This window comes from Mastigoproctus giganteus, chromosome 11 (assembly GCF_048544385.1).
Source record: "Mastigoproctus giganteus isolate SK-2022 chromosome 11, ASM4854438v1, whole genome shotgun sequence".
Lineage (NCBI taxonomy): Eukaryota > Metazoa > Arthropoda > Arachnida > Uropygi > Thelyphonidae > Mastigoproctus > Mastigoproctus giganteus.
In genome coordinates, this window is record NC_143585.1 from 8,848,488 (window position 1) to 8,874,085 (window position 25,598).

Below are 25,598 nucleotides of genomic sequence, written 5' to 3' on the forward strand. Positions count from 1 at the left end.
TGAACTCCGACCACCAAAAAATCTACTTCTACTTCAACCCGCAAACTGACGACTTTCTCCTCTGAGACACAGAGAAGTCAGATACACAACGGACACTATTTCAAATTACTTCCCCCGAACTTTACTCTTTCCCTCAAGTTTGGAACGCCAACCCCAAGGACAATCCCCACACTGTTTAATTTTTTCATTCCTTTCTATTTGCTAAAACAACTCACCCCAGCTGTCTCCCTAGCGCACAAACCAACCCTTCTCTAGAAATTTCTTATTTTTTTTTGCACAGCAGTATGGCCCTTTCATATATGCTGGTAACCTCCAAAACACTCAATTTCGTTGTCACACTTTTTCTGCTAAATATGGCCAACTTATCAAAAATTCAGTCGCCCTGATGCCCTTTCTTTTGACCTGAACACTGGACATCCACTAATTTCCTGTATACTTTCTAACAGTGGCTTAGATCAAAAGAGATGTTCGTAAATCCTGTTTCACGGTCTTATTGTTCTTGCCCTCGGAATCTTTTTCTCGCCTGTTCTCAAATGGCACCCCTTCTCTAGTCCTGCGCTGCCTCTGTTTGTTCTCTTGTATTATTTAAATTACTTGTTTATCTTTTACCCACAATTTAATTCCCACGCTTAAAACTGTCCATTACTAATTCCAGTGTTCTTCCAACTTTAACCTTTTTTTACATTCAACCTAAATATTCTATCTTAATACTTACAATCTTTAAATTAAAACTCGGGCATTAATACTAATTTTCACTTTCCATTGCCCTTACGGGATTTATTTTAGCAAAATAAATACATGTATTTCTATTTTGATTTGTAAGATCTACATCTTACAAAACAATTTTTTTACATGACCGCGAACAAAAAACAACCCCACTATTATATTAGGATCAGCTGGTAATTTTTCACATATTACCTTTCTGCTTACTGGGCACAGCCCATTCTAGAGAAGTTAACAACATTCGGCAATGTGTAAAGTGTTCTGAGTTTATCGGCATCACAGTTACCAACTCCAGTTCGTAGGGACTTCACCTGAGTGGAAGAAAAATTTCATAATTATGGATAAGGCCTTTGCCACGTCCTTTGATATACCCGGATAAATGCTAACCACCCGTAGTGATTTTCTTATGTTTAACTTCAACAATTTTTTCCCCACTTTGCTTTCAGTTATCGCAAAATCATTTAGCTCCCTGATAGAGTTTAATACGCTTCCGTCCCCCACTTTCCTAAAGAATTTTTCATGTGTGAATGTATATGCAAAATACCTTTAGGTTCAGAGATGCGTCTAGACGTACCAAAGGTCCCAACGTGTGCCAGTTGAACACACCCCAGACCATATTCGATCGTCCACCTGCCTGAACAATTCCTTGTTGATATTGCCTTAAACACCCTCCCGCCCGCTCGAAATAACTGGAAACAGGAGTCATCAGACAAGGAGACCCGTTTCTAATCATCCAAGGTCCATTTTCGATGTTCGTTCGTCTAGTTGAGGCGCAGAGTCCTGTGTCGTGGTATTAGCAACGGGACGGGATTCTGGTGGGTCGGCGGCTCCCATAACCTATTGTGGCGAATTGACGCCTGATGGTCTTGGTGGAGACGCTTCAGACACCTCCCTCGTTGAAGTAGGCGATGATTTGTGGCACTGTCCCTCTCCGGTTGGCTGAAAAAATGCGAGACAGTCAGTCGTCGAAGGCCAGTTTCATCCACCACCTTTGTCCAGCCACGGCGCTGTCCACGATGAAATGTTATTCCGGAAATGGTGTATTCCCGATACACTCTTGATAATGTCTAACAAGTTTGACTGTAGTGCAATTTCTGTACCACCTCCGAGATAGAGTAAGGCATGCGTCTGACACCCTCTATCATCCCTCTTTTAAAGTCAGTTAAATCACGACGTTTAAACATACTGACATCGAATTACCGTCTATGTGAATGCAGTGTCCCTATATAATTACCAAGCGAAGGGTTCGCCCACCAGACAGAGGGGTGACAGCGTCGCGTTGGAACGAGGTATCCTATGAATTCTATCTGTTCAGTGTACATGCACCTGTTCTTACTTAGTTACCCGTACACAGCCCATGTACTTATTTGTTCCATGATGACTCTCAGCAGTCCTTGAAGTCCCGAACACCTCGGTTTCCAGGCTGCTGCTCATTCCAATAGAAGCAGTGCAAGAAACACTTTCACCTCTGCCTGCGGCTACTGTTAATCTTTTAGTATATGAATCTCCCCTCCCCCACCCACCTTACACTACCTCGATAGCATCAGCAAACATTCTTGCACTCTTTCTATTTAAGCGTATCCCATCCCTGTAGAAGTAGTCTCTCCTGTTGACAAGCGCAAACTAGGCTGAGAAAAATTCGCCCACATGAGCCTTGCACAATCTCTCCAGTGCTGAATTGATTGATAAGGCTTTCATCATACGGTCCCTTCTATAATGTCTGAGCAGAACCGCAGACACTTTTAAATTTATCCCTAACTCGCGACTTTTGTTCAACATTTATCTGCTATTGTTAAGTGCCAACATGTACAACAATATCACCTTTTGTGCTCTTAAAAGATATCTGCTCTACGACGTCATCAACTTTTGACTGTGGCAGACAAAACCTGGTCCTGTTCCACCCATTCTTTTTTGCACAATACATTTCCTGTTTCCCTGACAATAGTCACCGACAACAACTAATTCCTGTGGGTCCAGCCACTATTGACAACTACGACTATGGACAACTTGTTACTGTGAATAATCAGTAGATCTCGCTGAGCAATTTGAAATATGCATCGGAGCCGCCTTGCTGATCCTTTGGCAGGTGTTAGAAACTTCACAGAACTGGCTATTAATATTCTTAGAAGCTGTATCAATACGATTTCAAAAAATACTGCTTCGAAAAGGATCGTTATCATTCCGCCGTAGTCTATGGTGGAATTCCGAACTTAAATTCAATTTACAGAACTTAAAATCAATAGCTTCATCGAACATGAAAGGAGTCGAAAAAACGTCAGTGTTTGCATCACCCATTTAAAGAGCACGGACTCATTTCAACGCCTCAAATTTCAGGAAGTTAAAATGTAAATATAATTCTGGTTAAAGAGAAAACCTCACATAAACAAGCGATGGGTCTTCCACATCCAGACTTCATCCGTAATTTTGGCTCGATTTCAACCCAAGATTTCACCAAAATCTCTTGCTAAATACTGAGCCGGTTCTACCAACTGGTATTGTCAACATGAGTATTGGCTGTTCTTAAGGGAACGAAACAACAGTCAATTACGGCCATACATTCATTACCAACGAAGTCTCCTTTATTCAGTCAATGTGCCCTTGAATCTAACAGTTCAATTTATACCTAGGTTGAGCCAGGTTTGAACGTTGACATCTTATTAATTCGCTAATATCAGGTTGCCAGTTAGGTTATCCTGGAGTCCGAAACTTCTAGTCCACAAAACATCCATAACCTAGGAAGTTTCTTCCAAAACATCCTAGGTTTTCGTCATGTCGGTCTTGGATCTATGCCCTTGTGAGTAACATGTTGTTATAATCACCATTATCCCCACACCGTGTGGAAAATTAAACTAGACATTGCGTAAGGCACTAGAAAAGCTTTTCCAAGTCGCATTGCTATTATTGTGGATTGTTGTCAATAAACTGGGTTACGATAAAATTGTCAGAGGGCCTTTGATTTAATTTCATAATCTACAGCAGCTTTACTAAAGCAAATTATGACAATTCTCGGGCAAAGAATGCAAAAAAAAAAAACCCGCAAAGACTTCTTTGCTTATGTTAAGACTAGCAAGTATACGAAGGGGTGTTGAAATTTTTACTCCAAGCTGAGTTCTTTGAATTTGTTGGATTAGTTCATCGAACTAATACAACAAATTCATCGAGTATTCATCGAGTTTATTCTTTTTAAAATACTCGCATATGCAAAAATTTTTACATGTTTATGTGTGGAATTTTCCCGTTCGAGGTCACTAAATTTGGTTCCGCGTGCAATTTTATGTGCAAGACAATTCCCCTTTAGATCAATGTCTTTTCACAAAACTTGCTGTCGGTAGGTTGGTGTGGAGCCTTAATCTAAACCCATAGAAGTTACTCCAACCAGTGTTGGAGTAACTTTAGATCCACAGTGACCGACAACACTTTGCTTCAATTAAAAAACAAAAGCTGTTCAGTTGCAGTGGCAATGCAGAAATATTTCGATCAACATCAATGTTCCACAAAGTTCTTTACTGTGTTAAATTATGATTTTTAGATCAATTATATTGTTTTTATACCTCTGGTAATTGTGTAGTTTAATTTTTATGCAAATACTTCACCTGCTGTAGTACATATCTAAAAGTGAATTTATTTAACAAATATCTATGACATAATCAGAAAAAAATAAATATTTATATTACGATTTATTGAGCATAATTATAAATGACCCTTCAAATTGTTTATCCTGCTCGGTATTCAAAGGTACAATATTTAAAACTGCAATCCAGGAAGTTCAGTGAAGTAAGTTGGAGACAGATCTTTTTCAAGAAGATTAAGTCTTTTCTCAAAATAAAATAAGCAATAACAATCATTTCCCATTAGATAATCATATCTATAATGAACATGCTCAACAAGAGAGAAGAAATTAGTCTGCGCTGTTTCGATATCCGTAGTGGAGGCTCTTTATATGCTTTGGATGCCACTCTACAAGTTTGCTGTACATTGAGAGTTCTTTTACTGGTCCCAAATGTCCACCGTATTCTGATGGAAGAATGACTGGATTGAGATACTGATGTAGGGATTCCACGTCATCATGCAAAAATATCTGGAAAAAACAACAAGAAAACAAAGAAACTCCAAAAACACAAAAACAAACGACCTTTGACAGAGGTCATTCTCTTATTTGAACTGCATATTAATTGAAACAATTGAAAGTTGCAAATTGTAAAATATCTTTAAAGTATAAAAATTACGAAATCGTGTAATATGAAAATATTTTAAAAAGAGTAACTCTAAATGTAAAGAATCAAAACTATTTAGGAAAATCACATCCATCATTAGTAGCATCAGATCTTAGTTATGCGGAAAGATTGTGTGGTTATGTGGTGGTTCCTTGAGGCAAATAACTTGCAATAATAGAAAGAGCGCAAAAGGTATATTTTTTAGATCCAATTGTTTTAAATATAATTTAAATTTATTTAATTTTTATTAAAATTAAATAAAATTTTAATCACTGAAATTGTCTTTTGGATAACTTACCCGTTTTATAATTTTCTCGCTGATCATGGGTCGTGCAACCGCATAAATTGCTTTTAAAAAAGGCGACAGTCCCAGAATATGAAACTGTTTCGTTCGAATAGGCCAGTTCTGAAAGAGCAAAAAAAAGATTGTAATATTACGATTTAATCATAAACGCTTATCCAGGATTGCATCAGCCAGGCAACAACAGATTGCTACGGACTATTTTATTCTACTAATTTTAGATGAACTAAAGATAGTCGAATGATGAACACATCTGTAAGGAAGAAATAATGGCTGATGGCCGTGCTGTTTCCAGATTTGTATTGATGGCATCAAGTGAATGTGATCAGATGCTCGTGAATAAAGACCTATGGGAGATTATGGACAGTGCTTCATGTACGTGTCTCCGTGGGTAGCACGGTGGTATCGTCACCGTCTTCCCCACATCGGGTGGAAAAGGCCCGGGTTCGAATCCCGTCGATGACGCGAGGAACTTTAATGGGCTTTTTGTCACTCGTGGCTGAGTTAGTAGGTCTCAAGCGTAGATAGCAAGGTTTCCCCCCCAAAACTGGGGTTTTTCGTCCAGCAAAACGGACGAATCGACCAGAGAATACACGCAATTAACAGACATAATACACAGCACGACAGATGAATTTAATTATTCGGGCGGCCTAAAAATAATTTTTAGTGCTTCATGTACCCGCTAAACAACAGTGAGCAGAGAATTCATCCCTGAAACTGCAGTGTTTGGGCTCCGCAAGATGGAGATCAGTGAGAGCCATCTCGATGGAAACAGGGACACCCAAACCCAATTTATGAAGCATAATTTTTTGTGATGGTTGGTTGTTGTACGGTTTTAGACGCATCAGCAACTTAGGCTATGCTTCACCGAACATAATATGTCTTTCAACTGTGTGTGTGTTTTATGGTCAGTTTGCTGTTTACTGGACGAAAACCCCAGTTTAAGTGAGAAAAAACATGCGGTCCTCGCCGGAGGACCGCATGGTTTCAACGCGATAATTCCAACTGTGCCAACCACGAGGAATATTAGATTCATGTTGTACGTCTCGTAGCATTTTGAACATTAACTAAAACAGAATTATAGAAGAAGAACTCTTTATTGCACGTTTCTTTTCAAATATTAAGGATATCTGCGGTATCTGTCCTTTTCTACAGTTCACAAACAATTATGCTTCAAATATGTGAACTCATCAGAATGTTTTTGATGATCAAGATTCCTCCTTGCTTCATTAGACGTGATGAGTCGTTTTTTCGAGTACGATTCCCAAAACAAAGGGTAAAAGGTCGCGACCTGATGATCAACTTCGAGACACAATTTCGTTTTCAAATTCAAAAGTGATGATGATCAATTTATTATTAGGAAGGGAACTCTTTACCAGAAATATATTCAAACTTCCTAGAACAATAAGAAATTTTTTTCCTCAGGTTTATTTATTTATTTAGAAAGACACAGTACAGTAAGTGAACCCAGTTACAATGCGCAAATTTAAGTAATTTGCATGGTCATTACAATTATTAACACAGAATTTGGCGATATAATATACGAAATAAAAATTGGTTTATATTTTAAACTAAATAATGATTATGAGATGGAGTATGTTTAAAGCAATAAAGCGGATACAATAAATAAATACAATACATGCGCTATACTGAATACAGTAAAGTAAATAAATTTGAATAATAATTATTTGTGTGAATTGAAAATAAGATTAAACTGGGCAACTTGAAACAATTCAGAACAATATGAACACGGTATAATAGTACTTCAGTTGTTCATCAAAATTTGAATAAGATGTAAAAGGACCTATGTCGTAATGATCTATTAAATGAAGGTAAGCGTTTATTGGACTAAATTTACCAATATCGGCTTAAAATCGATAAAAAGGTTTTGTGAGAACGTGTCTCTCTTGACAATATTAAATTTAATTTCAGAAAGGAGGAAGCTTTTTTAACATTTACTATATCCATGTATAAATTTGTAAATACAGTATATCTCAAATCTCGAGTGTAACTTCTAACAAATGGGGGTTTCATATTATATTTGGCGAGTTAAGAGTGATGTTTATGACTGTGATAAGTGAGGATTGGAGGATCATCTCGTCCAAGTAATATTTTAAGGTACGTACAAATTTGTATTTGCATTTTTTCCCCAGTTTGCCTCTTAAACAGGAAGAATGTAGAAACCGGATAGGGCAAAAGAATTCTAATACCGGGATAATTAAAGCCGAATATAAGTTTAGCGTTAGCTCAGTATTCTTTAATGAGAATCCAGAAAAGAAGCTATTTACAAAACCTATTTCCTCAATCATATATAATGGAAACTTTTGATTGGTTGATGGTCAAAGGTATATGAAAATTGAATTAATTTTTTCTTAGGAAAATGAGATGAAAAGAAATTCCATTGTGTTATATTTATAGTCATGTTATAAAAATCAGCCCATCTTTAAAAATTGAATGCGGATTCCATTTGATTGTGAATTGGTCTATCGTAAGAGGTGTAAAATTTGTGATGACAGCTGAATCAGCTGTCATCACGTTAGTGATGATGAGGACCAGTTTATTTAAAAAAAGATTTTCCCCATGGTGAGTATCCCTCCCACTTATTCCAATCAATCTGGGACAGATTTTAGTCACCCATAATAATGCATTCACGCTTGCTTGCTTATTCCATCTGCATGTAAAGACTCTCGTCATATTCTTTACAATCTTGCGGACTGCATATTATTCCCACTCACATTGCTCCTTTGCTTCCAACTCACTCTCACACACAGGTTCTATGCTGGCAGACGTGTCTTCAGACTCAGAAATACATCTTTTCGCGCTCGGGCTGCTCTTGATAAGAATGACCCCTCCACACTTACTATCTTTCCTAAACACATTATACATAGCGTCGTGGAACTCATCATCTCCAATTTTCGGTTGACGCCACGTTACTGTTAGCCCTATTATATCAGCATTAGTTGTCTTAACCAAGAATTCAAATGCAGCCATTTTATTGACATCACACTGACATTATTGAAGTCAGAGTTGAATAATATTTTTCTGCACTTTACTACCTTGACACACCCCTTAAAGTTACTTAGGTTTGTGTCCCAACTTTATCTTCCTCCTGATTTGAAACATTGGTACCCTCAGAACATATTATGAACATTGGATGTTGTGGCAGCAAACAAGAATTCACGAGGTGAGTGCAAGCATTACTTTGACCCATATTATCAGATACGCGGATCTAAATTACTTTTCTCCCCCTCAACTAGCTGTATCCCTGAACTCTTACGGTATTCTCAATGATACTATCTATCTATTTACATTTTATTAACCTATTTTTATCTTTATTTTTGCTGAATTTTATTTTATTTTATTTATGTTTACTTATTTTTATCTTTAAATTTTCTTTTCTTTTTAAATTTAATTTTATTTACTGATATTTTGAATGATTTCGACATTCAGTACTTGACATTCGAGGTTTGCTGCGGTTGGCGCTCAGTTGTGGCCGCTTCTTCGCGGCGTAGACGGATATCAGGACGCATCACCCCTGGTGCCTGTTGCTTCCTGATAGCAAAGCGGGCAGAAAAAAACTAAACATGACAAACACGGCACAAACATTACACACATTTCTGGCCTTTTTGCAGAGTTTTTGTAACATCACAGTGTACCACGGCGGAGTTTAACTAGCGTTTGGGAGCCGCCTTACATATCTATCTATCTGTGTATGTTCTTTTTTCGGTGGCCCCAAATCCATCCCCGAATCCTATCTACAACAAACTCTGAGTAGAGGCCCAAATACATACCATGCAGTGCGCATGCCAGCATACAGTGTGCCATGTATGCTGCATCCAGGCCACCCTGCCACCACGAAGCAGCCTACTCCCAGGCAGCTGATTCCTGGTGACCGTCCCCGACAAATAGAGCCGGACCTGGGTCGACTATCGGCCTCATTGTGAAAATCAGCTCCAACCCCGCACCTACCTGAGGCAGTGCTAAACAGGTGGGCGCCAGCATCCCCCACCTGAGTGCCAGCAAAAAAAAAAAAAAAAAAATAATAATAGTAATAAAAATAAATAAATAAACAGTAATAATAAAAAAATAAAAATAAAATAAATCAAAATTTAAAATAATCCTCCTTTTTTCTGCCTGTCTTGTTTATACCAAGATAGGCAGAGGGCATGAGAGTAAATGCCCTCTGACAGGGTGTGGTACAGCGAGCATTAAATTCCTTCTGTAGTCATCATAAATGGGACAATCAAAGAGGACATGATCCCACGTCTCAGGCAGTGAACATCTACAATAAGGTTGGTCTACTAACCTAAAATAAAACAATTTTTGGTTTAGTGACCCATGTCCAGTCATTAAAAACGATGTGTCCATATGTGGATAAAACCACTTCTTATCTTTAACATTATAATTAAATTTCACATTGGGAATAAAAGTTCTAGTAACTTCTCCAGTAACACTTGTTTCCCATCGACGTTGCCACATTTCTAATAACTTTCTAATAATCATTTCTTTTTCAACGTTTTCAACAAAATTTATCCCCTAAAAACTAAACCTTTTCTTTTTCCTCAAGAAATAACAGAATGTTCTATAAACAACTACTAGATCTAATGGCAGTACCTCTCCTATAACTCGTAAAGCATTTGTTGACCCGGTCTTACATGTTCTAATTGAAGTCAACATCATTACTCTCTGTAAAGATAATAATTTTTGTCTAAATTTAACGTTATTATTACGTCTAAACCATACTGATGCTGCATACACTACTATAGGCAGAAGTACCGCCATACAATATAAACTTAATACCCTTTTCCCATTCAGTTTTGGTAATTCTAATAACTACCGACGTAAATTTCTTAATCTTACTACTAATATAATCAAGGTACGGAAAAATGTTATCTTATCATCAAGTAAAATACCAAAGTATTTCACTTGTGATTTTAAAGGAATTTGTTTCCCATTAATTTAGGTGGCCTTCCATAATCCAATTTGCCTTTTAGCAATATCATGACTGCCTTGTTATCCAAATTCTTAAGTTTGTTTAAAGATACCCATTTATATAAATCATGTACTACCTTTCCCATCATTCAACTTTGCTCACAACATTAAATATTGTGAGCAAACTTGAATTCTCCTTCCACTTAAGTAACTTCTTAGAGTTTGATACAGTAAATGAGGGCAGTTTATTCCCCTCAGAGAGCACAAAATGCTCTCATACCACACCTTGTCAAAAGCACCTTCAAAATCTACAAATAACGCTAGTACATATTTACTTTCTGATTGCTTACCGTAATCAACCAAAGAATTTATAGCATCTTCAGTTGAGTGGACTTTCCTAAATCCATATTGACATGGAAATTCCAGTTTAAATTTAACAAACAAATACTGAAAGCTTAACAGCAACACTCTCTCAAAAATCTTGCCTAAATTTCCTAATAGTGATATAGGCCTATAGATTCTTGGATCACCACTTTAGATCATTACCTGGTTTATGTAAAAGTTTTAAAAGGGCTATTTTCCAGAACCCTGGAAAGCACCCTTCGAATAAACACTTATTGTACATAACCATTAAAATCTCAGGGTAACATTCAATCAACTTAATTATACAGTTAATTTCTATCAAATCCATACCTGGAGTTTTATTTGCATTTAATGTTGAACATATCTTCGGTAAATCACTCTTCGTAAACAATTGTATATCATTATCTCCAACATAACAAGAATTTTGTAACCTAATTCTCTTTTGCTCATCAGTATCATCATCGAACTCAGGTCTTTTCCACCCGGTTTGGGGAGGATGGCGATCCTACCAACTGTTCTACCCACGAGGGCTGTTTGTGGGGTCAAGAAACGCAAGTGCCAGTGTCTTCTCGAAACAGCTAACATGGATGAGTGCTGCCATTCAGTGGTTTTACGGTAGACTCGTGACTGCTCAATAGCAGTACTACAACCAGTGCCCTCGTGGGTAGTAGAATTGGTATAATCACCGTCCTCCCCACATTGGGTGGAAAAGACCTGAGTTCAAATTTCGTCAATGATGCGAGGAATTTTTATGGTTCATTTTCACAATGTGGCTGAGTTAGTCGGTCTCAGACGAAGGTAGCATGGATTTTTCCCGTAAGTGGGGTTTAAGTTGTTAATGCGCCTAAAATTCTAAACGACAACAACAACAACCAACAGCCAGTCAAAGATCACACTTGGGACCGCGACGTGTGGTCAACGGCCATGGTGAGAGTCTTGTGTCTTGTCCAGTAACACAGCAGCATAGCGGCCTTGCTAGCCATGCAAGTTAGGAACAGCAAGACCAATATCCGCATGGATTATGCGCCGGTCATTAGTTCGTATGTCTGTTATGAAAGTCGACGGACGTCAAGGGTACCCACGCTCATTGTGATACTCAAGAAACTGCTCCTTGCATGAGCATATCAGCACGACCATTGGGCTATCGACATGTGGATATCTTGTTGCTTGATCTGATGAATCCGGTTTCCAAGTCTGTTATACTGATAGGTGTACCGGCAGCCTGGAAACGATGGTAGTTTTGGACTGTTTTAGTAGTATGGTGTGGGTCTTCTGATCACCATTAATCAATGACTAGATGGGAACGTTTACTTTAACGTCATCACGTACCAAGTACACCATTTCGTGATAACAATGCACCCAGACAACCCCGGCGTCTATCAACAAGACAACACACCATGTCACAAATCCGCGACAGGTTGCTTACTGGTTTCATGAACATGAAAACGAATTCTCCGACTTCCCATGGCCGGTAAACTCAGCCGATCGCAGCCCAAATGAGCATATTTGAAACCTACTGGAAAGGCCATTTGATGCTAGGACCATACACCTGACAATGGCGGAATTTCTGGATGCAATGTGCAATGCATAGGCAGCTGTACTATGGGACACTCTGTAACACTTTGGGGAATCCATGCCAAGATGTGTATGGGATGTAACATGGGAAAAAGATGGAAGTAAGAGGTATTAGGCAGGTCTCTTTAATGCCTACCAAGTACACCCATTTCGTGATAACAATGCAGTTAGAAAACAAAATAATCAGAAGCAAGCTTAATTGGAAATATCAGGCTTTAAAGATGTTTTACGTTATTTCTAAGAAGAATATTTAAATATTTTAGGAAATATCGTTAAAACGTTACTGAACAAGCACAATCATTCCATTGATGTGTTAACAAAATTAAATTTCAACTCACCATCGATATATTTACCAGTTTTAAAGCAGCGCGAAGTCCAACATGACTTTGAAACTTCATCCAGGTTACATCCCTCAAGTCAGAAACCGCAATCAGTCCATTGATCTGGGTACATTCGTTTTCGAGGTCCCATTCGATCATCGCAACCATTGCGTGACACGCGGAGTTGAAATCAAAGTTTTCATGATTACAGTAATCTAAAATAAATAAAATGAGAAGAAATTAGTAATTAGAACAGTGGTTTTCAACCAGGTGCCGCAACAATATTCCAAGGGTGCCACGTTATTTGGGTTTCAGATACTTAATTTTTTTTTTTTTTTAATTTACTCGTATATATTTATTTCATTATAAAAAAGTGTACGGTATCTTTTTAATTTTGTGATGATCTATAATTGATGTTCATTTAGTACCTCTATACAAAGAATACAAATATTATATATATCTAATGTTAAACAGACAATACGTCAAAGTCCCGATTGATTTCTGTTTTTCGAGCAGCTGAAAATTTTATAAAAATAGTTCAAGGGTGTATAAATGAGAGGGAGAGAATCGGATCTAACAGATAGAAAAGTTGAGTACGATTGCCACAAAATAAAATAAATTACTTAGGGATGCCGTTATTAAAAAAAAAAAGGTCGAAAACTACTGAATTATGAGGATTATCCAAAATAAATAAAAAAAAAACTCAATCTCTTCGAAACATGCTGGTCATATTGGCGGCTTCCACTCGGACACGACAAAGAATAACGCCGCGGTAATTCCAGTACTGTATAAAGTGTCATATGAGGGCCATCGAAGAACGAATTTCGTGTGTTCTCTGATCAGTTTGCCTGTTTTCATGAAGAAAAAAAAAAATAAACAGGAGTTTCGGGGGGAGGGGGGAGATGGACTTTGCCATCTATTCCTGAGACCAACTAATGGTCTCGGTTTATAAGCTTGTTTTCTTTCATCGTTGCCACTACTGATACTATTACTAATACTTCCCATGAAGTGAGAGGACTCTATAAGAGCTCTTTCTACACCGCAGTACAGTTAATTGGTTTCAGGAGAACGGAACATGCTCTTTTTCGTCAGAAACGTGAGTAGCTTAATCTATAGGAAAGGAAAACGTCTTCTCTCTCTTTCTTCTGCTCCCCGATAATTCCTGCCATCTTGATTGCTGTCATCATTCACTTGCAGGGAATTGCAGTGTTTTTACGGTTTTTTGGCAAAAATTAAAGAAAAAGACTCCTCTGTTTCCGGGATGCACTGTATTCGGGTGGACACAGTGGGCTAACCCTTCTGGGGTTAGCCCTGAACGTCAAGGGTTGGCTTCTATAACCCTGCCCAGCGTTATGCGTGAAGATCTCAACCTCTGCTTTAAGGAATTATGCGAAATGCAATGCATTCAACTCAATATTTTTTTTACTCTTTATTTTTCTCTGCTCTGTGAAGATTTGAATGCAGATCACAAAGCTCTTCTGTCCCTTACTGAGGTTCGTTGGTTTTCGAAGGAAAATATGTTTGGTCGGGTTTATGAGCTGGAGGAAGAAATCGCCGTATTTTTGGAATGTCAAGATAAGGCCCAACTGCTTCCAGCATTAAAAAATGAAAGCTTTCAACTGAGTTTGGCATATTTGGCAGATATATTTGAAACTCTGAACACGTTAAATCTGAAACTGACGGGTCAGATACCACCATCATGGCTCATTTTCATGTATTGCTGTTATGTATAGACAAAATTGAAGTATTTTATTTATTAAATCAGTTTATTTCCTAAAAAACCTTGGGTCACCCTGGGACGGCTCTGTGCCAGAAGGGTGTAAATATTTACAGACTAAGGTGCGAGGAACACATGCACAATAAACAAGAGTACATGCGTGCTCGACCCGAGACATTTACAGGATTAAATATACAATAATATACAAGATATACAGTAATATAAAAAAAAAAAATAAAAAAAAAACCAACAGTCTGTCATATCCAGGAGCAGGTGAGTATTATAATTTCATAATCTGGTAGCAGTTCTTCAGGATTTCCTTCCTGTAGGGCTTGTCTTCACAGAACCTATCAGGGTGGATCCTAAATTTATTGAAGATCCGAAGACAATTGGCTGGAAACATGTTCCTCAGGGAATCAATGTTTGACAGCGTAAGACGTACAGGAAGACAGGAGTCGGGGTGCTCCCCCCTTGCTCTCCTCGGGCCAGAGATTAATGTGGATACCGATGGAGCATCAATTCGCCTCGTTAGAAGCCGTGCGAGCGTGAAGACATTTTTTGTCATGATGATATGTCTCCAGGGAGTGGTGCCCAGATTTGCTTGTAGGATAGATCTGGAGATAGTTAGGGGGTGGCCTACCACCCTGTTCATCCATCTAAGCAACCAGTACTCTAAACTGAGATACTTTTGAAGGTATGAGGCAGGGGCAGATGACCAAATTTCTGAAGCATAGAGAGGAATCGGCGAAATACACCTCAGGATGTGCCGAACAAGCAGCGCTGGCTGATGCACACCAACGAGTTCTTGACGCACTGCCCAAAGAGCAGCGTACGTCTTCTGCCTCATCCTGGCAAAGTGAGGCTGAAAAGTGAGACCAACATCCCAGGTGAGGCCAAGATCAGTATGAGAGGTCACCTTTTGCACCGGTTCCCCACTAACAAAGATTTGGATATCATTTTTGACTTTCTTCTTGGTTATCGTCAGTTGCGCTGATTTGGAAGGGCTCAGATGCAGCCCAATTGTGGCAAGATAACTTTCCAAGCTTAATATCTGCCTAGAAGCTTGTTCGTTGATATGTTGAATCTGATGACTATGATCTGAGCTCACGTAGAACTTCAGATCGTCGGCATAAGAGACAAAGTTCGGATTCTGAGCAAGGAAAGGCTCCAAAACTGCTGCAAACAGGATAGCTGACAGTACACTTCCTTGTGGGATGCCTCTTGAGACGTCAATAGTTACTTGAAAGTCATTGTGGGTCACAGACAGATGTCTAGGAAGTAAAATAGACTTCAAAATTTGAAGTAAGGTATCTGCCAGGCCGAAGTAGTGTTTCAGAATGGTAAAAAGAGCTGGGAGGTGTATTCTGTCATAAGCCGATTTTATGTCGAGGAATATGATATCAATCTGTGATTTGTTGTTAAGGGTGCGCTGAATTCTGAAGAGGGTATCAAGAAGATTGGTAGTTGTCGATCTCCTTTGTAGAACGGTATGCAGGTACTCGGGCCTGTGTGCAAAGCAATGCTGGGCAATTGTTGGCTGAATTACTTTTTCAAAAATTTTGAGTAAAGAACAACTGATGGATATTGGTCGCAGGTCTTTAGGAGATTTGGGTTTCTTGATCTTTGGAATGGGCTTAACATGGTAGGTTTTCCAAATTGAAGGAACTATTCCAGATTGCAGAATTTGTCGGAAAAGGTGAAGGAGAAGGTCGATTATATATGGGCTGCAAATTTTGATAATAAAGAGTGGGAAACCATCTGGACCTACAGTGGCTTTGTTGGGTAGTTTATTGATGACATCAATTAGGGTCTCTCTAGTTATTTCTATTTCAGACAAGTATGCCCTAGGTAACCAGTCCTCCTGAGAGAGAGAGGAATCAGAGTCAGGAAAATCTGCCTGCAGTATGTTGAACTGTGCCCATTCCTGGACAAGCTTTTTATCAATGGCTAGATGATGATGATGTGAAAGGATCCTTCTACCACTCTTCAACCTATTGAGAACAGCTTGGTTAAGGACCTGCCTTTTCTTTTTCAAGAAGCAAGCTCTTTCTTTCTTAAAGATGGAACGGTCTGAGGGAAGTTGAGTTTTCTGCCATTTCCGGTAGGCCTTCTGCTTCTTGATGAAAGCCATCAAGTATGGATTCAGGGTTTCGTGCTAAAAAGAAATGCTTCATTTTTTCGACGTGATGAAACTCTTAAACTCTTGAAAACGATTCACAAGAAAAAATAAAATACCATTTAATTTGTCTTCAGACGATATTTGCCTGATGTTGTGACTGAAAATTCTATTTGGAAACTTGTGAGAAGAACATTTTTCTCACTGTTGTTCAATATTTACCAGAAGATACAGAGGAGGAGTTTTTGGAACTCAAGTTTGATTCAGTTGCCAAAGACAACTTCGAAAAAAATGCGTTGGAGAATTTTTGGGTAAACTATCTTCCAATTTACAACAAAACAAGTAAATAGGCTTTGATTGTCATTGTCCCATTTTCAAACTCGTAGGTTTGTGAAGCTGGTTTCTCTGCATTTCTGGCTATAAAAGCAAAGCAGCGCAACAGACTTGATATTGCTTGCAACATTCATTGTGTTTTATCTTTTGCAGCAACCAAAATAGAAAAGTACATTAATAACACATTAATGTACGTTTGGAAATATTTAAATATGAAATAATTGTTTTTATATCTTAACAGTTGTTTTGGTTTGCTTTTAGTCCCCATTATGATAATTAATAAATTTTCACATTTCGAATAATATTAGGAGGGAGGTATAAGACTTTTATGTTAGTTGAAAGGAGACATGAATTCAAAAGGTTTATAAATTTGCACTCAGGTCAGGTCAGGTGGGCTCAAGCTGTAGTGAATGCAAATGCCTGTCCCATTGCGACCCGGGTTGACACTCGAATACTAGAATACAGTGGTTATGAAATTTTCTTTAAATTTCATAACCACGAACATGTGGAGAATAAGTAATATTGATATTAACGACGTCGAAGTGAGTACAATTCGGTTGTATCAGTGACTCTGTCCACGAGGCGAACTCGTATGAATGTGGATAAATTTTATTGCATCTACGTATATATCCAAAATGTTTATGTGCGAAGATTGTATTTAATTAGATAAGAATTATATAATTAAATACATATGATAATTAAATAATTAAATATACATACATATATAATTAAATACATAATTATATAATTAAATAAATGGCGGTAGCTCTAAACATCAAACGTCTTCCTGCCATCATTCATGAGAGAAGACTCGCCTTTGCTGTCAAATGATGGTTGTCATTATTTCTGAACTAGACTTCTGAGATAACTGCGGATGGAGAATCCTGAAGGACTGGATTAGCCCTAGCCTTAGGGCCAATCCAGTCTTTCAGGACACCCCACACCGGTTAAAGTTATCCGATCGGTTCTTGCCCGTGCAAATGCTGCAGTTCATACACTTCTTGGACGGCGACTAGTGTGGGAGGGGAGAAGAATTGAATGATTTTTATATTTTTGATATCAAACTCTATGATTTATTATCCTTTTACTTATCTCATCCCTACTTCGAACCTTCATTAGGCCGATGCTTAAGAAATTTATTTTTTTTCTAACCTTTCTTGAAGCAAAGGGGGGTTTCCTCTCTTCCCTTCCAAGACCCACAAGCTATCCGCTGCGCAGTTAATCGGCGCCCCTTCTTACTCACTCCTTTGTCATTAAGGTTTTTGTATCAGAAGATCCAAGTTGGAGGAAATACTAATTTTCTCTTATCTGTGTTATTATCTCCCCGTGCTAGAACAGTTCCCGTGACTTACAGTTAATGCTTGGTGTCAATATCACACATAAAGCTCATGATAAAACAAACTAGATTTATTTACTTGTTTATACAAGATATTTAAACACACTGTATAATTCATAATATCCAATTTCTTACAAACCACTAATTATTAATATACAAGGGGTAATTCAATTAAGTTTCATCTTCATCCTATATACTCTAGAGAGGAATGTTCTACTGAATTTCTACAGAATAAATATTATACACTGTTCTTGCTAGTTATACATTCCATGAACTTGACCTTTTTCAGGTTTAACAACTTTCCTTATTTTTCAAATACTTCTAATCACAGATGAGTAACACTCACACACTTTCTATCTCTCTTTCTCCCTAGTTATTGACTCTAATTTCTATCACTAACAATATAGTGTTCATCTGGTTTCAGTTCTTTACTGACTGTCCTGTCCATTACCGTTTCTTTCGTTTATTTCTTTGTAACACCGTTTCTGTTAATAAATATTCTACATAAACTTACTTGCTTTCCTTTTCTACCACCTGGATGAGTTTTCTTTCTTTTGCTTCTTCCGCTATTTCCTCGCTGGGGTTGGCCACCGCAGACTCACTAGATGTGCTGCCGGTTCGACCTCAGACGTTCTTATCGCGCACAGGATCTTTCTCCAGGACTGTTGCTTTTAGCCCTCCGTGGATAACTCGAACGACCTTCCTTACTCTGACCCTTCCGCCCTTTTTTTTTGCTATTATTTTTCCCACTATACTATCATTTTTAAGGAACTTTCTATATGCGTTTCCCGCACTCCCAAAAATATCTTTCCGCCAGTCTCACGCCTCTGCCCGGAATTTTCTCCAGATTCTTTCCTTCCAGGTTTCGGGACACTGACTCTCGGGCTCTGGCTCTGGCTCTCGCTCCGGCTTCTTCCTGCATCAGCTTTTTGTTTCCAACTCTCGCTTATTTTTCGTCCAATCATTAGTTATCTCTCCTCTTCATCTTTAATTTCATTTGCTCATTTTTTTCGACGTCGTCCCGACCCCCGTCTAGCAGGTCGAGCTCCCTTCTTTGTGTCGAGAACATCCGGGCGCTAAGCAATCTGAAGAACTATCCTTGGGATGACCATTTCTCTTTACCTCTTCTGCACGCTTCCTTAGGAGACGCCGCCTGTGAAATTATTGAGAGTGCCTCCCGTGTCGGCCTGTTTGGACTTTGTTTACCACTCGAACACGGTGAGCTCTCTGATCTGGGTCTGCCCTTTGGATGGAGTCCGAACCCATTCTAGGGGTGTGGGCGTTCTTTTGTCCCCTGCTACCATCAGTTGGCCACAGCCCTTTTTTCTGTACACACGAACTGCGTCACTCTGGCCTACCCATTGTATTACAGTCCGGTCAGCGCCCATCCTGCTGTCACGCTAATCTCTCACTATTGAAAAGTACACAGCAAAAGCAAATCTGCTGAGTGCTTGTCTGTTTCTAACTTAGATATTTATCAAAATTTAATAAATTATAAATTCCTAAAATATATGTAAGAATAGTTCTTACACTAAGACCTGTCCATCACTGCCATGGATCCATCACTACATTGTTCTAACTGCACCAGCTCAGACAACTCCAGAACTGTAAAAGGCCTGCTCCTGGAGAATAATTTAACTCGATAATATGCTGTTATTTTTATGTTTTCATATGTAAATTTGTCATTTTTTTCTCCAATGTGTAATCCTACACTTGTATAATTAGTTATAATATTTGTATTTTTTTTCTCCCATATATCATCCTTGTTTATTATGTTGTATTAGCCTCTCCTGTAAAGCCCCGGCTTGTAGCCATGAAGGATATTGTGTACGGCGTCTGCCTTTTAGTATTAGTATTATTAATGGCCGCATTGAGGCAAGAAAGCCTATGGCTTATGCTGCACCAGCCAAAAAAAAAAAAAAATATATCCGAACAAAACAATGATAAAAAAAACAAAAAATAAATAAATAAATAAAATAATAATAATTAATAAAAAAAAAGTAAATTAAACCTATCATCCTATGCGCTTCCCTTACCCAAAAGTACTATCCAGATGACCTTTGAATTTCCCGAAACTGTTGGCCTCTACCACCCATGAAGGCAACTTATTCCAGTAATTTATAACTCGCTGGCTAAACTAAAACTTCCTGCAATCCAATCTAAACATCTCCCCGCACCGTAGCTTGAATTTATGTCCCCTAGTTCTAGCATCATTTATAATCTTGAAAATGTCGTCCTCGTTCATTTTACTGATGCCTCTCAGAGCCTTAAACACCTCAATCAAATCTCCTCTATGGTGTCCAGTTTCCAAACTCTGGAACCCACATATTCGAAGTCTTTCTTCATGAGGACGCCCTTTTGCCGATCTCACCAGACGAGTTACCCGTCTTTGCACCCTTCCAAGAAGCTCGATGTCTTTCTTTACTTGAACACAGTATTCCAAGTGTGGTCTAACATAAGCCTTATATAATGGGATTATCACGTCCCTATCGATGTTCTATCGAACTTTTGCAAGTTCGATAGATCATCGATAGGACACCATGGGCCTTCCTTGCAACCTGGTTACAATGCTCAGAGAACTTCATGTCTGACCGTATCGTAACACCCAAGTCTCTTTCCTCCAGTACCGGGTTTAGTTGAACTCCACCAAATGAATAAATTATTTTGGGATTACTATTTCCAATGTGTAATACCTTACACTTTGTTGGATTAAAGCATAGCTGCCATTTTTTGACCATTCCTCAAGTCTATCTATTTCTCTCTGAAGAAGCTCAGCTAGACAGTGATCATTAACTACTCTACCAATTTTAACATCATCTGCAAATTTAGACATCACACCCTCTATCCCTTCATCAATGTCGTTTATGAAAATTAAAAACAACAGTGGTCCTAATACTGATCCTTGGGGAACCCCACTTCTTACATCAACCCAATCTGAGGAGTAGCCATTTAACACAACCCTCTGCCTCCTGCCCTGAAGCCATCCTTCTATCCATCTAAGGATTTTCCCAGTGATTCCAACCTGTTCCAGCTTATAAAGCAACCGCTCATGTGGGACTGAGTCAAAAGCTTTGCAGAAATCTAAATAAACAATGTGGAAATTATCCCCTAAATCCAGCTCGTGAGTGACCCTTTCGAAATCGCGAACCAGATTTGTTAAACATGATTTTCCCTTTACAAAACCATGCTGAGTATCCTTGAGAATTTTAGTTCGATCCAAATGATCCTGAATTCCACCCTTGATCATTACCTCTATAAGTGTCCCTACTACTGAAGTCAGACTGACTCGTCGATAATTTCCAACTTCACTTTTAGAGCCACCCTTATGTATGGGAGATACATTGGCACTTTTACAGTCCAACGGAATCTCCCCAGAGTCTAGTGATGCTCGCATAATTAGCTCAATGGTTCAATGCACTCACTTGCCGCCTCTCTTAAGATTATAGGGTATATTCCATCAACTCTAGGAGCCTTACTGGTCTGTAGACTCGAACGTTTTTTCATTAAATAAGCTTGCGAAATTTCAATATCATTAATTACATATTTTTTAACTTCGCTCCCACAATTTCCCATTGCCAAAAAAGGTTTTTCATTTGTAAATATCGATGCAAAATAACTGTTGAGTTCATCTGCAACGGCAGCTGGTGTATTTAATACTATCCCCTTTCCCTTACGTAAAGGGCCGATCTGGTTTGTCCTGCTCATCTTGGCATTTATATATGTGAAGAATTTTTTATCCCCCCCTCTTTGCTCTGTTTGCTAGTGATTTCTCATAAACTGCCTTTGCCTGTCGAACCTTTTCTGTGGCTCTATTACACATCACCTTGTAGCTGTCATAGGCTTCAGTACTTTTTATTGCTCTGTAACCTTTCTATGCCACCTTTTTCTGCTCAAGTAATGTGGCAACTTCACTATTCATCCAACTTGGAACCCTCCTCGTGGAGTATTTTTTTAATGGTATATACGAATTCAAGGAATCTGTGATTAATGTTTTAAAAGCGTACCACAGTTCAAATGTATTCATTTTCTGCACGATATCTACCCAATTAACAGAGACCATGTAGTACCTTAGGGCATCGTAATTTCCTTTTCTGAAATTAAAACCCATTCCTTTGCCTTTTACTTCTGCTACCTCTCGCGTCATCATCCACCGTAGAACTCCGTGATCACTTCCTGCTACTGGTTCCTCTACTGTCAGCCCTGTTATGTCATCTGATTCATGTGTGATGATGAGGTCTAGGATATTCTTTTCTCTAGTACCTTCTCTGACATGTTGATACAAATAACAGTCATCTAGTTGATTTAAAAATTTTGTTCGCCATGTCGAGTTTCCTTCCCATTTACTCCAGTCAATTAGAGGCAAATTGAAATCACCCATAATAAGACATTGACACTTATTTGCCCATTCCATTTGCAAGTAGAGGCTTTTGTCATAATCTTCACAATCACCTGGTCTGTAGATTACTCCTACTCGCATTATACCTTTGTTTCCAACTATGTCACACCATACAGACTCTATACTAGCATGTGAAATGTCTGAATCCGGGAAAGCTATCGTCGCACTCAGTCTGCTTCTGATAAGAAGCATTACCCCACCACCCCTTCTATCTACCCTATCCTTCCTAAATACATTATACAAGCCGTACTTAAACTCATCATCCCCAAATTCCGGGTGGCAACACGTCTCTGTAAGCCCTATTATGTCCGCGTTACTTGTTTTAACCAGCAGTTCGAATTCGCTCATTTTATTGACGACACTTCTAACGTTACTGTATAAACAATTAAGATTTACTGTTCTTGTATATTTAACAACACTAACACAACCCTTGAAGTTTTTTAGGCTCTCTTCCCTGATATTAGCTACCCACTCACGTGAAACGTTTCTGCCCCCAGAACATCTAGATAATATGTCCAGTTGGGGTAACAGATAAGAACTCTTCAGGTATGTGCAAGAGTTACTTTGACCAATAGTATCAGATAAACGCGTGTCAGTGTTACCCACATCCCCCCTAGCTAGCAGTTTCCCTGAACCTTTAAGGTATCCTCAATAATACTGGCAAAAACGTTTGCACCACCTTTGTTTAAGTGTATCCCGTCTCTACAAAACAAATTCCTTCTACCTAGAAGTGTGGGCCATGCTGATAGAAATTTCCCCCCTAAAGCCTTGCAGATTCCTTCAAGTCTTGAGTTAATCCACAAGGCTCTTAACATATAATCCCTCCTATCGTGTCTGGGCAGAATTGCAGACACATAGACATTATGGCCTAGCTCGCGTCATTTCCTTAGCATGGTCCTGTATTTTTCCAATAAATCGTCAGATCGTGTACGTTGAATATCATTAGTCCCCACATGAATAATAATATTCTCTTTACCTCCCTTAAAATCTGACAATCTGTTGGTGACATCATCAATAGTTGCTCCCAGCAGATATACCCTGGTTCTACTCCACCTATCCTATTACAAAAAATATTCCCTGTTTCCCTGACAATGGAGTTTCCTAATAAAGCAATAAAGCAAAGTCCTTTTTAACCAGAGTAGTTTGCACTTGGTTTTTCTGTTTTGAGGCTCGAATCGGGTGTGCATCACTTGGTAGATTGCTGGAGTCTTGAGTCCCTGACGAGCTTCCAGATGCATTATTCTCGAGGGCAAGCACCCGTTTTTTCAGGGACTCAAATTGTTCCATCTGTACAACAAATTGTTATTTAAGATCGGTGCACTCCTTACATCGATCACAAAGAAAAGAATCCCCATGTGAGGTAGGATTAGTCACCAGGTCGACCTTGGAAAACATTCCACAGGTTCCACAACGAATTAAATCATGACTCACCTGTAAATCGCCATCGGCCACTTCCGTGTGAGTCACGATACCCTGTGACGTGTTTAAGGCAGATCTTGTAACTACCATTATAAAATTAAATGAATATCAATGAAAAAGTTAACTTTAAAAAATTATATCTATAATATTATTAAAATCAAACTGTTACAGGAAAACCTATAACAAAATAATCCAACAATATCTAAATAAACCAAATATTCAAAAGCACTGTCCAAAAGTAAACCACTTAACTGAGGAGCCCTGACTAAGCGCGTCCGCTGACCTCGAATGCCAACACTGAACTTTTGTATGCAATAAAGAGTTCTTCTATTATAAGAATTGATATTAAATGCAGAACTTCTATTCTGCAGTACTATGTATTTAACTATTCCAATTTTTAGCCTTTCTTTCTTATTTTAATTGAGCGAACGAATGTTCCCTACAGTTGCCACTTTTCCAAAATCCCTGACACGCAGAGCATTTGTACGTGAGGCGGATAGTGAAAGCCATCTCCTGAAATTTGTTCTATTATTTAACATTCGTTTTTATATTTCTTTTCAAATAAAAAAAATAATTTTCTGAATGTTATGTACTAAAAAATAATTGATAAAAGAGCTAATGATCGCATTTGTCTTTAAGAATTGTCATTTTCCATTATACTTCCTTTGTCAATTATCATTATATGTCCTTTTATCAGCGCATCCCTGAAAAAAAAGCCATTTCCGGCTTTATAAGATGCTTTCAAACTCATCTCCTGTTTTAATCTGTTTTTGCGACCAGCAGAATTTAAACTGCAGAGATAATGCAGTGGTCTTCATTCTCACAGCACAAGGAACTTGCCTGCGGCGAGTTGTCCTGATAATGCACTACTCTCAAACAGATGGTCTTTCCAACAGGTTAACTGGCCACTTGTTTAAAAAAACAATTAAACCAATTACTCCCGAAAGAGACTGCTATGACGGCTGGTTTCAGATGTAATTGATCCCTCTTTAGGTAGCAGGTGACCTCTAGTGACAACACGCAAAAAAAACAATTGTAGTTGTTCAAATGAAGCGTTATGCGGTCTACGAAATCAGTTTTCAAATTTGTAAAATGACAAAAAGAATCTGTTGAAAGTTATGCAATGCCATGGCAACTCCTTACAAAGGCAATTTTAATTTTCTCTGAGAATTAAGACGATTGTATTATCGTGAAGTTTAAATCCTGCTGGTAGCAGAAACAGATAGAGAGACAAGATAATCATTATACTGCTTACAGATATAAATAAGTTTAGTTGTGCGTCCTTAATATGTATTGAGATTTTATCCGCTAAAACTACTCAAACTACTCTAAGTATATCTCTTTATAATCTGTAAAATTTTAAAATCTACTCCTCTCAATTTTCGAGGCTGCTGCATTTATAAAGTTTACTATATAATTCAATTAGACAAGGGTTACTGAGGATTCTATATATACATACTCCAGTTTGTAATGAATATGGTTTCTCCCTCTGGACCTCGACTTGGCAGAATTGTGAAATAATCGTATACCAACTGAGGAATATCTCCAACATCGCGAAATATGCAGAGCTCGGGATGTTGAACCCGTTGTTTGTAGTAGTTTTTGATGCCGTTGAAGGCACGTTCTACATCGAACTTCTTAGTACGAAGGAACCTTAGAAGGAACTTTGGATCTGTTTCTGAAAGAAGATCATCTGTATCTGAAAGGGAAAAAAAAGGAAGGTTTTTTCAGTCTAATAAAATGTGGCATTGCCAAATGGCTTTGCAGATGGAAAAGCAAACAGAAATGGAATTATCAATTCATCTAACAATGAGGCAGGCATAATACAAAATTATTGAATCAAGAATAATAGA

At 38.4% G+C, this 25,598-nt stretch overlaps 1 protein-coding gene across 1 annotated transcript in view; it reads right to left on the reverse strand.

Annotated features, from left to right (window-relative positions):
* Nucleotides 1–4,325: 4,325 nt before the first annotated feature.
* The window catches only part of LOC150077689 (alpha-tocopherol transfer protein-like), a 65,260-nt gene continuing 43,987 nt past the window's right edge, over nucleotides 4,326–25,598 (reverse strand). Inside the window, exons 4-7 of the mRNA XM_090385557.1 lie at nucleotides 25,205–25,444; nucleotides 12,447–12,643; nucleotides 5,236–5,343; nucleotides 4,326–4,801 (exon numbers count right to left, since the gene is read on the reverse strand). Coding sequence (XP_090241683.1) covers nucleotides 4,622–4,801; nucleotides 5,236–5,343; nucleotides 12,447–12,643; nucleotides 25,205–25,444 — 725 coding nt within the window. The 3' untranslated portion in view covers nucleotides 4,326–4,621. The remainder of the gene's footprint in view (nucleotides 4,802–5,235; nucleotides 5,344–12,446; nucleotides 12,644–25,204; nucleotides 25,445–25,598) is intronic.